The sequence below is a fragment of the Mastomys coucha genome, unplaced genomic scaffold (genome assembly GCF_008632895.1).
Source record: "Mastomys coucha isolate ucsf_1 unplaced genomic scaffold, UCSF_Mcou_1 pScaffold4, whole genome shotgun sequence".
Lineage (NCBI taxonomy): Eukaryota > Metazoa > Chordata > Mammalia > Rodentia > Muridae > Mastomys > Mastomys coucha.
The window spans coordinates 11,033,772-11,049,960 of NW_022196910.1; the positions used below are offsets into that span (position 1 = coordinate 11,033,772).

Sequence of the window (16,189 nt, forward strand, 5' to 3'; positions counted from 1 at the left end):
CTCTCTCTCTCTCTCTCTCTCTAACACACACACACACACACACACACACACACTAAACATTTTTATGAGAAATAGATTATTTGATTATTTACAAAATTAATTCTAACCTTGATCACCTCCTCCCTCAATTAGACTCAGGGCCTTCTTGCTAAGAGGATGCATGAGGCTGTGGGCAGACACCCCACTAGAGAGCTGGAAGAGCTTTTCCTCTGTAGGAATTTATGATCTCAGAGCAGCTCCAGCCTTTCCAAATTTTCTCGATGTCCAGAAGCGAGGCCCTCACTTTCCTGCCTCCTGTTTTACAGCATAAAAATCAATGCCTTTTCATTTCCAAATACCTCACTGGCCTTTGTACCTGGGGTAGGAATCAGAGCATTAAGCAACCACGGCACTGCCAACATCAGCACCAACTGGGACGTCAAGGCTCCTCTTTTGTGAGTATCCCACTGATGTCCACTACTGTTGAAGGGGAAATAGAGATAATTCACTGTTGTTTTCTGTGTAAACTTCTTTCTCTCTGTACCCATACTTTCTTGAGAGTGGGAGTTGACTCGGGAAATCCCTGCTTTGAAGGGAGGTGAAGGAAAGGTAACCTCACAGAAAGAGAGCAACAGAGAGTTTAAGATTTCTTAAGAAATCTTAGGGCATGGTGGTGCACACCTTTAATCCCAGAACTAGGGAGGCAAAGCCAGGCAGATCTTTGTGTGCTCAAAGCCACTCTGGTCTACAAAGTGAGGATAGCCAGTAAGGATAGACACAGTTAGAGTCTGTCTCAAAAGAAATAGATTAAATAAATAAATAAATAAATAAATATTAAAAACTAGAAGCTGGCTGAGAGAAAAAAATTTGATATATTCCATATTTTCAGTCCACTGACCTGTGCCAAGTGTTTAGCACATGTTTAGTGCAGAATCAACTGATGGAAATGGGGTTTCCTATCTCACATGAAGGTTGGAGGGTTATAGTTAGCTTGAGCCGTACTCTTTCCCAATCAAAAGATCCCTGTGCCCTCAAGAAGAGAAAAGGTTGAAGCCAGGTATGGTGCCTTAACACCTGTAATTCCAATACTTGAGAGACCGAGGCAAGAAAACTGCTGACAGCTCGGGCTACATACAGAGGTCTTGACCATCTGGGTTACAGAATGAGATCATGTCTGAGACAGTAGAAAAAAAGAGGAGGAGGAGAGAGGGAAGAAGAGGAGGAGAGGGAGTAACAAAGGAAGAAGCTGTTGGGTTGGAGAGATATCTCAGTGGTTAAGAGCACTGGTTGCTCTTGCACTCTTGTGAGTTCAGTTCCCAGCACTCACATTGGAAGGTTCACAACTGCCTATAACTCTTGTTCCAGGTGTTCTGGTGCCTTCTTCTGACATTCTTAGGGACCTGCATATGTGGGGAGGGCGGGGCAGATGAACTCAAAGTATACCTTCAAACGAACTTCTGTAGACAAGTCTTTGACCCAGTATAAAAGTTTGGCCTGTCTTGATTGGCACCCAAAACAACACATTCAACCGTTCACTGGGATACTCTACAACCATTTATTGAATGCCTGTATATCATTTTCCCAGTCTAATAGATTCCAGATAAATAACATGCTCCCTCATAAACAACATAGATTCATATTCTTCCTTAACAGCCACATGGTGGGGAATTATTCTGTGTAGGGCCCTGTGCAGAGTCTTGAGTATCATTTGATCCACTGCCTCAAGGACTCCCCACATGCTAAGCATCCCTTGCCCATGTACTCCCGTCCTAGATAAGGTGTTTACCCCCGGTGTTCCCTCTTGAAATGAATACCGTATGTAAATGTGCTCTGTCTTGTCTTAGCCACAACAGCACCAGAGCCCTGGGAATGACATAAACACAGCATCCTCCAGCTGTCTGTTTCCACACTCATGACCTTGTTTAGTCAGTAAACATTCATTCGACACACGCGGTGCTCTTGAGTCTGTTGCAGGCGTTAGGGACCCTGATATGAGCATAACAAAGTCTTTGTCCATAAAGAGTTTAGAAGACCCATTTCCGTGTATAGCGCAGACTTGGGTAACCTTTCGCTTTCTCGCCAAGCAGCCGAGACTCGGGAGCTGCCGATCTGTTCCTCTCTGGAATCTACTTTACTGGCATCGTTGCCCTCACCCGTAATAACTTTGGCCACCCAGCTCTGGAACTCCAAGACTGCCACGTACAAGTGAACCATGCCCGAGTCTCATTTTCTGGAAGCCTCAGGTGAGTGACAGCAGCCTAGTGGAGAGGCCTAGCCCCGAGCAGGAGCTTCCGGCTGCTACTCAGAAAAGTCTCCCACTGGAGTCTGCTGGTCTCTGATAAGCTCCCTTTTTCATTTTTCTCCCAGTGCCCTGTATAACTCTTTTGCTGAGCCCATGGAGAAGCCCATTCTAAAGAATTTAAATGAAATGGTGAGTGTTCAGAAGTTAATCACTAGGTAGGGCTGATGAGATAGATGGCTTAGCGGTTAAGAGCACTGACTGCTCTTCTGAAGGTCCTGAGTTCAAATCCTAGAAACCACATGTGGCTCACAACCATCTGTAACGAGATCTGACACCCTCTTCTGGAGTGTCTGAAGACAGCTATAGTGTACTTATATATAATAAATAAGTAAATCTTTTTTTAAAAAAAAAAGTTAATCACTGACAAATGGCATCAACAAGCCCTATCACACTTTAATAATTTTTATCATAACGCTTATTGAGCACTAACTGTATGCCAAGCACCATCCAAGACACTTTAATTTATACTATTCTATGCAATTTAACAATCTCTCGTGGTTCAAACATTGTGGTAGGAGACACGGAAATGACTGAAACTACATTCTCTTTTTCAAGTTTACCCCCATAGTATGGACAAGCATTTTGTTCCTAATGTAGGCCTAGCTTGACTAGGAACTACTGAGAGCAAAAGAAGGAAACAAATATGAGTTAATCTAGAAGAAACGAACTCTTGCTTGTAAAGCAATACCTGAACCAGGGCTTGAATTTAATGCACGATCACATGACAATGAGACTCAACTGAGGGGGTTTAAAGAACAGGAAATTTTGTTTATTTAGGGAACTGGGCCTTGAAATATAGGTAAGACTTTGGTGGGTTGGAAATGGATAGTGGGATGGCAGGTATTCCCAAGAAATAATTAAGAATATATTTAAAAGGCAAAATAAGTGAGGTTGTTAAATGCCCTGACTCCAGCAGTCAGGGCTTCAGGGAGGAAGGGTAGAACTTGCCACGTTCTCTTTTCTTTCTTCTCACCATACCTACCTGAATCTCATATTTTGGAGGGAATAAGGACAGGGATAAAGGAGAGTGGAAAAGAAAGATAGGGAGGGAGTCTGGCACTTTTATGATCCCAGTGCTTGACTCTGTGCCTGCTAGACAGCAGGTGTTTAATGATTAGTGATTGAAGTCAGCATGCAGTTCAAAGCATGAAGCAGCTTGCCCAAAGAGACTGTACCTGATCAGGGTGCCCTGAAGCTATGCGACTTTCTTTTATGCCTATCTGACAGGTGGCAACTGCCAGTGACTATGGACCCTGAAAAGGAACTTGGAAATAGTGTTTAAAATGGAGTGTGATCCATTGGCCCCTAATAGCAGACCCATGGATATGAATTAAGGGTTAGGAGTATGGCTCAGCTGGTGGAGTACTCGTATAGCACACAAAGCCATGCGTTTGGTCCCCAGCCAGCTCCACAGTGTGGTTGAGCATACCTGTAATTCCAGCCCTTGGGAGGTGGGGACAGGAGACTCAGAAGTTCAAGGTCGTTTACAGATACATAGTAAGTTGGAAACTAGCCTAAGCTACATAATTTCTTGTCTTAGAAAAGACAGCAACAGAGTTACCAAATACAAAGCGTGAGCTAGGCAGTATCTGTAGACACTGTCAGTTTTCCTCACAACTTGAAGGGGGAAATTTAAAATTCATATCCATGCTGCAGTGAGGAAATTTAGGTCAGAGTGAAAGTAATTGCCGGTGGTTTCTACTCCTGGGCCTGGCTGCCAAGCCTCGGCTGAAACCACCATGCTGCATAAGTGTTGGTGAGCACATAGCTGGCACATCTGTGTTTTCAACTTAATAGTTTCTCTCTATAATATACTTTACTGGTATCCACTCTTTCGAAAATACAAAACAGGACTGGGAATGTCTCCCAGTTGGTAAAGAGCTTGCCTGGTATGCATGAAGTCCTGGATTTGATCCCTAGCACAACATAAACTGGATATGGTGAGGCCCACCTGTAATCATAGCACATGGAAGATGAAGGCAGAAGTATTATAAATTCAAGGTCATCTTAGACTACATAGCAAATCTAAAGGTCAACATGGACTACATGAAACCATGTCTCAAGAAAAGGACAGTGAGAGGGGCAATAGAGTCTTAAATGGATCTCTAATCTTACAGTCTCTTCAGTTAGCCCAGGTAAAAGTGAAGGTTCCAACTGAAGCCACTTCAGGCAGGACTCAGAGCTGCTGATGCAATGGGAGACAGGGGCCCTCAGACAAGAAAGACACAGCTGGTGTGGGAGCAGGTTCCTCTGGTGTGACGCCAAGAGTGTGGACAGAGCACATGCCATAACACGTCTAGAAAGAAAAGCCAAGCTCTTTTATAGAGTTAATTGGGTGTGGTTCCAGTTGCTACGAAACTCAGCCAGAACCCAATGACACATTACCCATAGCTGTGGAGGCTAAAGGGCAAGAGCATCGGCTAACTTCGAGGGGCATTTTCATGGCCACAGGGATAATGTCTCCCAAGCAGAAGGCTTGTCTTCAATATGGTAACATGAGTTTTCAAACATTCTTTTGATCCAGCTTTGCCCCATTGCCGTCAGCCAAGTGGAAGAATTCAATGTTAACATCAGTGCACTGGAGGGTGAGTCTTGAAACTGACTTCTGGATGGTTCTCTGCCCAGCTTCAAACCTTTTCGAGGTCTTTTTTCTAGGCAACAGCATGTCCATTTGTCACCCACTCTTATTTTTTCTTTTCTGCCTGAAAATGAGAGTTCCAGGACTCCATATAGGAAAATGGGTAATCCTTGTCACAGTGAATTTACTCTTTGGCAATTAACCAGCTTTGTTATGGCAGCAGAGATTGGTTCATGGGGATATGCAGGGGATCTAGAGAGAAAAACTCCCAGGCTCTAATCCAAGCTATGGTGCTAAACCCAGCTTCTTGAGTAGATTATCTGTCTAGGCTTCTCTAACCCCTTCTGGGCCTGCCTTCAGTATGTATCAGGCCCACCCATCAGTACTCCTTCTGCCTCCCTCTCACACCTTGGCTCTGCCCACACCGCCCACTCTATAGAGAAGAGCCTCCTCTTGGCATTCCTGTAGCAGGCCCTTACTGAGCTCCCATATCTACATTAGTACTTTTCTGGTGTCCACAGACTTCCTACTCCTCTTCATATTCTTTTCATTTCTTTTTCTAAAGACTCAGCTGAAGAGACCCTCCCTTCCACGCCCCACAGTGAGGCCTCCTCTTGCATGCTACTTTATCCATGTCTCTCTTTGCATCCCATCCATGTGCTCGCCAACAGTGTACAAGAGCACTTAGAATGACCTGAACACTAATCTTGGTGCCAGAGATACCCAAAGCCCAGGAGAAAGAAAACCCACCTTCATGGGACTACCGGGAGGGAGCAGTAAACAAGCGAGTAAAACCTGTATTAGGGAAATTAAGAACGATAAGAAGAAAAAACAAGGGAGGGGCTGAAGAGGGGCCTCTGTTTTAGATAATGTGATTAGGAAAAGCACCAATGAGCAACCAGGGAACAATAAAGGTTGAACCTAAAGGAACTGGGGAGTGAGTTCCCCTCAACCTGGGTTGTTTTGGTCCTTTTTCTATGGCTGCGATAGAATACCAGAGGCTAGGTGGGCTTATAAACCATAGAAAGGTATTTGTCTCGTGGCCCTGGAGGCTGAAAAGTCTAAGATTAAGGAGTTACATCTGGTGAGGGTTTCCATGGCAAGTCACAGCATGGCAGAAGGACAAATGAGTGCACACAAGACAGAAAAGAAATCAAGGCAAAATTGGAACAAACCTACTCTCAAATCCTCTATCTAGTCATAGGCTATTCCCCATGGCCTCATCACCTCTTAAAGCCCACTTCCCAGTGCCCATTATATTGGTAATTGAATTTAAGTGTTGGTTTTAGAGGGATGTTCAAATCATAGCATACGTGAAGAACATTCTGGTAGAATAGATCGTATGCTCAAAGGCTATGGGGCAGGAATGTGCTGAGTGCATTGGAGAGACTATGAGACCATGAAAGAATCAAAAGAAGGGTATGGTTGAGGGGAGTTCAAGAAATGAGTTTGTCAGAGAGGAGCCTAGCATAACTGTCCTCTGAGACCTTCCACCCAAAAGCTGACTGAAACAGATCAGTGATGCACAGCCAAACATTAGACGGAGCGGGTCTGATGGAGGAAGAGGGGATGCAGGAGGAAAGAAGAGCCTTTTTGGTACAGTGAGGAAAGGAAACAAGATGTAGACTGGGAACTGTTAGATCTGGTGACAGATTTTGCCACCAGAAGATTTCCAATATAGAATAGTTGATGAGTCTAGGACGATAGATTCCGGACCCAGTGGGTATGCCATCTGTTGATTCTAAACTATAAAACAAAACAAAACAAAACAAAACAAAACAAAACAAAACATTAGATGGAGTGTTCAGGAATCTTGTGGAAGAGTTGGGAAAAGGATTGAGGGATCCGGAGGGCATAGGGACTCCAGAAGACCAACAGAATCAGCTAACCTGGACCCTCGGGCCCTACCAGTGTCTGAACCACCAACCAAAGAACATATAAGGCTGGTCCTATCCCCTCCCCTGCATAGGATGTGCAGCTTAGTCTTCATGTAGGTCCCCCAATAACTAGAGCAGGGGCTCTCCTTGACTTTGTTGCCTATGGATCCTGTTGTCCTAACTGGGTTTCCTTGTCTGGTCTCTGCTGGAGAAGATGTGCCTAATCCCTGCAGTGACTTGATATGCCAAGGTGGGTTATTATCCACGGGGTGCCTACAGCCTTTTCAGAGGAGAAGGGGAGGTGGTGATGGGAAGGGTTGTGTGAGGGGGAACAAGGAGGAGGGAGCTGCAATTGGGATATAAAGTGAATAAATAAATTAATGGAAAAATAAATGAGTTTGCAGGTGAAGGAGAAGGTACTTAGACTTGTCAGATATCTGGGACACTGTAAAATCTAACTCTTAATTTGAGGCAGTCACTCTGGTGTCTGGGATAATAAGAGACAGGAAGAAGTAGTGAGGTGGCAGCAGAGAAACCATCTAATACAGTAGCGCAATGATCCACACACACAAGGACTGCAGCTAACCTGGCAGAGTGACAGAGAGAGAAGATGTGTTCCTAATCTGGACATACCTTTCAAGTAGACAACAGGAGAGTGGCCAACAGATCAAATGTGGGTTAAGGAAGTATTCAGGAATGGCCTCAGGTCACCCTGAGCCAGAAGAAAACTTTGTGGTCAGATCATCAGGTCAGCTTCAAGAACCTTCTTCCTGTACTAGGTTATAATTTCCTGGTCATGTGTCTGTCCCCTCCTCCTCCAGATTCTGATTTCCTAAGGCCCAGGAGCTTTGCTCTAACATCAGGCACAGGCCAATAAGTACTGAATCAATGAAGGGATAAAAGAAAACAGGTAGTGAGACAGAGGATGGATAGAAAGGAAGTGAGTGGATCAGAAGGAGGGGTAGGGAAGAATGTCGAGATGCAAGAACTGTGCTGTGTATCTTTCCTCCCCAAACCTCAATGCCTTTACTGTAAGGAATCCCAATCCTGATCACAGAAGGGTGATGAGATCTGATTAGATTGGGCACTTTTAGGGCTGAAGACTAAGAGCTGGTTGTTCTTGCAGAGATCTCAGGTTCTGTTCTCAGCATCCACATCTGGTAGCACATAACCACCTGTAGCCACCAATTCAGGAATTCTGACAGCCGCTTCTTGTCTTTGAGTGTGGCTCCTGCACACACATGATACACCTACAGACAAGCAGGCATTCACATACACGTGAATATAAATGAACTGTACAAAATTTAAAAGCCATAGTGACATAGGATTGCACTCTTTTACATACTTGGCAATCCACTTCACCTTGCCTGCTTCTCATCCTCATCTATGGCACAAACCAAACATGATATGAAAGAAGGTATTCTTTCGTGATATTCTGGTGATCCTTGGGCACCTTCCTGGATCCTGGAAGGAGTCTTCAGACCACAGAGCACAGAATATGCAGCAAAGCTGCTCTCCCAAGCCAAATCATAGTCCATGAGCTGCACTGGCATCATCTCGGGCATGAAATCTTTCCTTCCAGGGACTCAGCTCACTGTTGTGTCTACTCAATACTGTCCATCCAATGTCAGAGGAAGTCTGTCTGATGATGACTGGAAAAGGCACTGATTTTTTGAGTATAACAAAATACCATTAGGAGTTATTTTATTGTTACTTTTTTTCATTTTTAAGACTACTAGTGTTTGGTTTTACCCTAAGTCTCTGGGCTATCTAGTCTCTGATTCTTGGTCACTCAAGCAATGTCAGGTATTGGCTCTGACTCCGTGAGTTGACTTTAAGTCAAATCAGACATTGGGTGGCTACTGCCACAAGTTCTATGCCACCATTGCCCTAGCATATTTTGTAAGCAGGACAAATTACAGGTCGAAGATTTTGTGGCCAAGTTGGTGTTTGTGTTTTTCTTTTGATAGCCTGTAGAGTACCTTCCTGCGCCATAAACACTAGAACATATATGAAGGTTCCATGTAGGCACAGCTCAGTTTCTCCATGGTCAGTCAGTTATATGGGTGTTGACCTCAGCAGTAGGGTCCTGCATCCCATCACTGTCTTAGGAACAGCCTGGGTGGGTTGGGGACTCTATGGATTCCCCTTGGCCAACAATTCAACCGAAGGCAATCCAGTCTCACTACCGGAAGCCTCATTCAGTGACACGATGGCCACTTGAGACTCCATATCCCAGCTGTTAGGGGAAGTCATTAGGATCACCTTCATATGTTTTAGGGAGTTTCTAATGCACTAGTTTTCATGTCATCCCTCACATGCCCCTCAATTTCATCTTCTTTCCCCCCATTCTCTCCTTCTACCCCATTTCCCCTCTGGCTGCACACTGGACACTCCTGTTGCCATCCCCACATGACCCCAGTTCACTCATAAAACCTCTTCTATTTCCTCCTCCCAGGGAATTCCACGTGTCCACCCTAGACCTTTCCTGCATACCTAACCCCTGTGGGTCTACTGACTATCACTTGACTACTATATATTTAACAGCTATATTCCCATATAAGCAAATACGTACCATATTTCTCTTTCCTGATCTGGTTTACGTCATTTGGAATGATTTTTTTATAGTTCCATACGTTTGCCTGCATACTTCATGATGTCATTTTTAACAGCTGAGTGAATGCTCCATTGTGTAAATATGTGTACTATATTCTGACTATCTGTTCTTCTGTTGAGAGACATCTAGGTTCTGGATATGAAAAAACCACAATAAACATGGTTGTGTCCTTGTGATGGAATGGAACATCCTTTGGCTATATGGCCAAGAGTGGTATAGCTGGGTCTTGACATAGATCGATTCCCAGTTCTCTGAGGAACATCAGTATTGACTTCCATACAATTCCATTACAAACTGGCTGTACATGTTTTTACTCCCACCAACAAAGAAGGATTGTTCCACTTGCTCAACATCTTTGTTCCTTGTATTATTAATCTTAGTCATTCTGACAGATGTAAGATGGAATCTCAAAATAGTTTTGATTTGCATTTCCCTAATAGTTATGGATGTTGAACAACTTCGAGTGTTTCTCAGCCATTAGAGATTCTTTTACTGGATTTATTCTCTTTTTAGATCTGTACCACATTTTTAAAGGGACATGTGTAGCCCTGGATGTCCTATAACTCACTTTGTAGATGAGGCTGGCTTCAAACTCAAAGATTCACCTGCCTTTGCCTCCTGAGTGCTGGGATTAAAGGCATGAGCCATAATGCCCTGATAGCTGTACCCCATTTTTAAATTAGATAATTTGTTTTTGTAATATCTAGTTTCTTGAGTTCTGTATATATCTGGCATATTAATCTTCTCTCAAATATGGAATGGATAAGAAAAATCTTTTTCCATTCTGTAAGCTGCCACTTTATCCAATTGACAGTGTTCTTTGCCTTACAGAAGTTTTTCAGTTTCATGAGGTCCCATTTATTAATTGTTAATCTAAGTGCCTACACTATTGGTGTTCTGTTCAGAAAATCATTTTCTGTGCCAATGCATTCAAGGCTGTTGCCCACTTTCTCTTCTATCAGGTTCAGTGAATCTGGTTTTGTGTTGAGGCCTTTGATTCACTTAGACTTGAGTTTTGTGCAGGGTTTTATGAAAAATATGGATCAATTTTTGCAATCTTTTACATGCAGACATCCAGTTTGACCAGCACCATTTGTTGAAGATCCTTTCTTTTCTTCCCTTGTGTATTTCTGGCTTCTTTACCAAAAATCAGGTGTCCACAGGTGTATGTAGTTATATCTGGGTTTTCAATTCAGTTCCACTGATCAACTTGTCTGTTTTCATGTTGTAGTCAGTAATTTAAGTATGATATTCTCATCTGTTTCTGTTCTAGCTCCCAAAAAATTAACAGAAAGACCTATTAAGTTTATTAACAAGTTTTAAGTACTTTGACTGGGCAGATCTTCATCTATTCTAATTCTCTAAGCTATCTATTTCCCAGCCAAAGGTCTTAATTAGCAGTATGCATTTTACTGTCTTGCTCTGTTCTGTGTGTCCTCGTGTCTGCTCTCTCATTGCAACCTCATGGCAAATCCCTTGGCAATCTACTCATCATGTCTCCACCTGGACCTCCTCTCTCCTTTCTTCATGTTCCTTCTCTTACTTCTCTCTCTACCTCGGACCCCTAGCTGGGTTCGGAAGTGCAACCTTCCAATCTCCTCTGCCCAACTGTAGGCTGTTCAGTTCTGAATTAACCAATCAGAGATAATTGGGGAGCATTCTTTACATAACATTGATGCAGGAGATGGTTCAATAATTATAACAATACTAGTGTCAGCAATGAAATATACAGTACACAAGGCCCCAATATTATGCCAATACTATGCAGTTTGTATTATTACAGCTCTGTAGTACAACATGAAAGCAGAGATGGTGAGACCTCCAGCAGTTCTTTTATTGTTCAGGATTGTTTTAGTTGCCTTGGGTTTTTTGTTTTTCCATGTGAAGTTGATAATTGTCCTTTCAAGGTCTATAAAGAATTGTACTGGAATTTTGATGAGAATTTTGAATCTGTAGATTGCTTTTGGTAGAATGGCCATTATACTCTCTTAATCCTACTGATCCACAAGCATGGGAGATCTTTCCATCTTATGATATTTTCTACAATTTCTTTCTTCAAAGGTGAAGTTTCTATCATACAAGTTTTTCAGTTGTATGGTTAGAGCTGTTTGGTAGAGTTCCTTCAAGATGTTTTTGTATTATTTGAGGTTATTGTAAAGGCCTGATTTCTTTTTTGGTTCATTTGTAATTTAAATATAGGAGGGCTACTGATTTTTTTTTTTAAGTTAATCTTGTATACAACCACTTTGCTGAAAGTGTTTCTCAGCTGTAGTAGCTCCCTAGTGGAAATTTTGGGGTCACTCAAGTATACTATCATATCACCTGCAAATAACAATACTTTGACATCTTTCCTTCCATTTGTATCACCTTGATCTCCCTCAGTTTTCTTCTTGCTCTGGGTAAGACTTCAAGTACTATATTGAATAGATACAGAGAGAATGGACAGCCTTGCCTTGTCCCTGATTTTAGTGGAGCTGCTGTGACTGTCCCTCCACTTAATTTGGTGTTGGCTATAGGTTTAATGTAAGTTGCCTTTATTGTGCTTAGGTATGGCCCCTGGATCCCTATCTCTCCATAACTCTTATCATGAAGGAGAGCTAGATTTTGTCAAAGGCCTTTTCTTCGTCTACTGAGATCATCATGTGTTTTTTAATCTTTGAGTTTGTTTATATGGTGGATTACATTTATTGGTTATCCTGTATTAAACCATTCCTGCATTTCTGGAATGACGCCTACTTGATCATAGTGGATGATCTTCTTTGATGTGTTCTTAGATTCAGTTTGCAAGTATTTTATTGAATATTTTTGCATCTATGTTCATGAGGGAAATTGGTTTCTAATTCTCTTTCCTTGTCGAGTCTTTATGTGGGCTGGGTATCAGGGTAATTGTAGCCTGATAAAATAAACTAGGCAATATTCCTTCTCTTTATATTTTGTGGGATAATTTGAGAAGTATTGGCATTAACTCTTCTTTGAAAGTCTGGAAGAATTCTCCACTAAAACCATCTCCACTAAGCAACCTGTGGGGGGGTTGATTTGTTTGTTTTGTTTTTTGTTTTTGTGGTTGGAAGATTTTTTATTATATTATTATTATTATTATTATTATTATTATTATTATTATTATTATTATTGGTTTTTCGAAACAGGGTTTCTCTGTATAGCCTTGGCTGTCCTGGAACTCACTCTGTAGACCAGGCTGGCCTTGAACTCAGAAATCTGCCTGCCTCTGCCTCCCAAGTGCTGGGATTAAAGGCGTGTGCCACCACTGCCCAGCTTCTTTTAATACTTGCTTCTATTTCACCAAGTGTTGTAGGTCTATTTAAATTGTTTGTCTGTTCTCTGTATAACTATGGTAAGTGGTATCTATCAAGAAATTTATCCATTTCTTTGAGATTATCCAAATTGGTGAAGAACAGGTTTTTATGGTGTTTCTGTGATTCTCCGGGGTTTCCTTGATGTCTGTTGTCATGCCTACCTTTTCTTTTTTGATTTATTAATTTGAGTAGCTTCTTTCTGTCTTTTAGTTAGTTTGGATAAGGGTTTCTCTATAATGTTCATTTTGTCAAAAAAATAAACTCTTTATTTCATTGATTCTTTGTATTGTTCTCTTTATTTCTATTTTGTTGATTTCAGCCCCAAGTTTTATTATTTCTTGTCATCTATTCTTTTTTGGTGTACTTTTAATTCTAGAGCTTTCATGTATGCCATTAAGTTGTTAATATGAGATCTCTCCCATATTTTGTTTTGTTTTGTTTCTTACATAGGCACTTAGTGCTATGAACTTTTCTCTTAATACCACTTTCATTGTATCCTGTAAGTTTGGGTATGCTGTGTATCATTTTCATTCAATTCTAGAAAGTCTTCAATTAAGCCAGGCGGTGGTGGCGCACGCCTTTAATCCCAGCACTTGGGAGGCAGAGGCAGGCAGATTTCTGAGTTCGAGGCCAGCCTGGTCTACAGAGTGAGTTCCAGGACAGCCAGGGCTACATAGAGAAACCCTGTCTCGAAAAAAAAAAAAAAAAAAGAAAGTCTTCAATTGCTTTTTTAATTTCTGTCTTGACCAATTTTCATTCAGTAGACAATTGTTTAGTTTCCATGAGTCTGTAAACTTTCTGCTGTTTTCATTGTTGTTGATATCCAGCTTTACTTCATGGTGGTATGATAGGATGTATGGAGTTATTTCAATTTTCTTGTATCTACTAAGACTTATGTTATGTCAAAGTATGTGATCAGTTTTTGAGAAAATTCCATGAGGTACTGAGTAGATATATTCTTTTGTGTTCTGGCAAAATGTTTTATATATACCTGATAGGTCCATTTGAAGTATAATACCTCTGAGTTCCAGCATTCCTCTATTTAGTTTTGTCTTTATGACCTGCCAATAGGTAATAGTGTGTTATTGAAGTCTCCCACTATCCATGAGTGAGGGTGAATATGTGATTTGAGCTATACAAGTATCTCTTTTACTAACTTGGGTACCTTTATGTTTGAGGCATAAATATTAAGCACACGCACTTCCCACCTTTTGATTTTGCCAGTGTGAGATTATTTCCTTTGTTTTCATGGATGCCATTAAGCTCCGTAAGAGACTTTTCCTTCTAGTACCTTCTGTAGGGCTAGATTTGTAAATAGATATTGCTTAAGTTTGGCTTTATGGTTTAATATCTTATTTTTCTCCATCTATTGTGGTGGAAAGTTTTGCTGGGTATAGTAGTCTAGGCTGGCATCTCTGGTCTATTATAGTCTGCAGGACATTTATCTAGGATCTTCTGGCTTTTAGAGTCTCCATTCAGAAGTCAGATGTAATTTTATTAGGCCTGCTTCTATATGTTAATTTGTCTTTTTTTCCTTGCAGCTTTTAATATTCTTTCTTTGTTCTATATGTTTAATATTTTGATCATTATGTGGTAAGGGGACTTTGTTTTCTGGTTCAATCTACTTGGTGTTCTGTATGCTTCTACCTTCATAAGGCTTCTCTTTTCTTAGGTTAGAGAAATTTTATTCTATTTGTTGAAAATATTTTCTGGGTCTTTGAGCTGGGATTTTCCTCCTTCCTGTATTCTGACTACTCTAAGATTTGGTCTTTTCATAGGGTCCCTGACTTCCTGGATGTTTGTTCAAGAATTTTTTAGATTTAACATTTTCTTTGACATCTCTGTTTCTTCTATTGTATCTCCAGTGCCTGAGAGTCTCTTTTCTTTCATTCGCATTCTCTTGCTGAAGCTTGCCTTTGTAGTTGCTGTTTACATTCCTAAATTTTTCATTTCCAGAATTCCCTCATCTTGTTTTCTTCTCTATTCCTTCTCTTTCTGTTTTCAGATCTTGAACAGTTTATTCATTTTCCCCCCACTGTTTTTGTTCTCTTCAATTTCATTAGGGATTTATTCATTTCTTCCAATTGTTTGTGTTTTCCTGGATTTCTTTAAAGGATTTATTCATTTCCTCTTTAAGAATCTCTATCATCTGCATATAGTTGGTTTGAAGGTCTTTTTATATTGTGCTTCAGCTGTGTTGGAATATCCAGGTCCTGCTGTCATAGTATAGCAGGGCCTTAGTGGGGACATATTGTCTTGGCTGTTATTGATTATGGTCTTATGCTGGCATCTAGGCATCTGGGTCTGGAGTGATTAAACGTCTAAGTGCTGATTTCTGGGTTTGTCTCTGTTGGGTAGGTATTTTGTTCTTTGGTTTGTTTTTTCTCTGGATTTTCAGAGAGTGATAATCAAAATGCTAAACATACATAAAACAAAGAAAGAATATTAGAAGCTGCGAGGGGAAAAGACCAAGTAATATATAAAAACAGACCTATTAGAACTACACCTGACTTCTAAATGGAGACTCTAAAAGCTAGAAGGTCCTGGACAGATGTGTTGAGACCAAAGAGGCCAGAGATTTTTCAGTGGCTGTGTGTTGTCTGATTTCCTGGGCTGCTCAACTGGTGTATTCACAGGGAATGTCTGTTAGTGTCTGAGTCTGAGATAATGGAGTGAGATAGGGGAAGGAAGATTGGAGAAGAAGATCTTTGTGATGTGTTGGGAATGCGGTTAGAGAGGAAAGGGAGACCACAGTGGGTTTCCTGCTATAGAGCTGAGGATGAGGCTGGTGGTATTGTTGCTGGGAAGAAGTAGGAGAGGGGTGGGTCAGCCTATTTGTTATCCAGGGAGGAGCAGGCTTTAAATTAGCAATGTGTGTCTCATAGAGGTAGGGGGAGAGTGGGTGGGATAGGGGGTTTCCAAAGGGAAAGCTGGAAAGGGGAAAACATTTGAAATGTAAATAAAGAAAATATCCAAGAAAAAAAGAGAAAGAAAGAAAGAAAGAAAGAGAGAGAGAGAGAGAAAGAAACAAAGCATCATAAAAAAATGGCAGCATGTGACTGCTGGGTTGGGGGGGGGGGGCTGAGACAAAACAATGGGAGAAGGGGAAGATCTGTGGGATCCAGAGGAGATGGGGGTGCAGCACAGGTGTTCTGCTGCAGGTCTGGGGATGAGACTGAGGGATTAGCTCTGGAGGAACAGTGGAAGGAGAGAACCAGATAGCCCACCTGGTTTCTGGCAGGAGCAGGCATGGACTGTGGATTAGCAGGGGTGCCTGCTGGCACTGGGGGCTGGGATAAAACAAAGAGTCAGAGGAGGAAGGTTAGGAGGGGATGATCTGTGGGATCCATAGAAAATATGGGAGGGAGAAAGGAAGGCTGTAGCTAGTGTTCAGTTGCAGAGAGAGGGATAAGACTGGGGGTTGGATTTGTAGGGGAAGAGGCAGTGGTGAAGGTCCTCTGTCTCCCTCTCCTGCTCAACTGGCCTGTTCCCAGTGAATGCCTGCTAGAGTTGAAGACTGGG

General features: G+C 41.8%; 1 protein-coding gene across 1 annotated transcript in view; it reads left to right on the plus strand.

Moving 5' to 3' along the window:
* The window catches only part of Bpifc (BPI fold containing family C), a 61,714-nt gene that overhangs the window by 21,300 nt on the left and 24,225 nt on the right, over nucleotides 1-16,189 (plus strand). Inside the window, exons 4-7 of the mRNA XM_031350081.1 lie at nucleotides 306-434; nucleotides 2,067-2,222; nucleotides 2,347-2,410; nucleotides 4,806-4,866. Of these exons, the coding sequence (XP_031205941.1) occupies nucleotides 306-434; nucleotides 2,067-2,222; nucleotides 2,347-2,410; nucleotides 4,806-4,866 (410 nt within the window). The remainder of the gene's footprint in view (nucleotides 1-305; nucleotides 435-2,066; nucleotides 2,223-2,346; nucleotides 2,411-4,805; nucleotides 4,867-16,189) is intronic.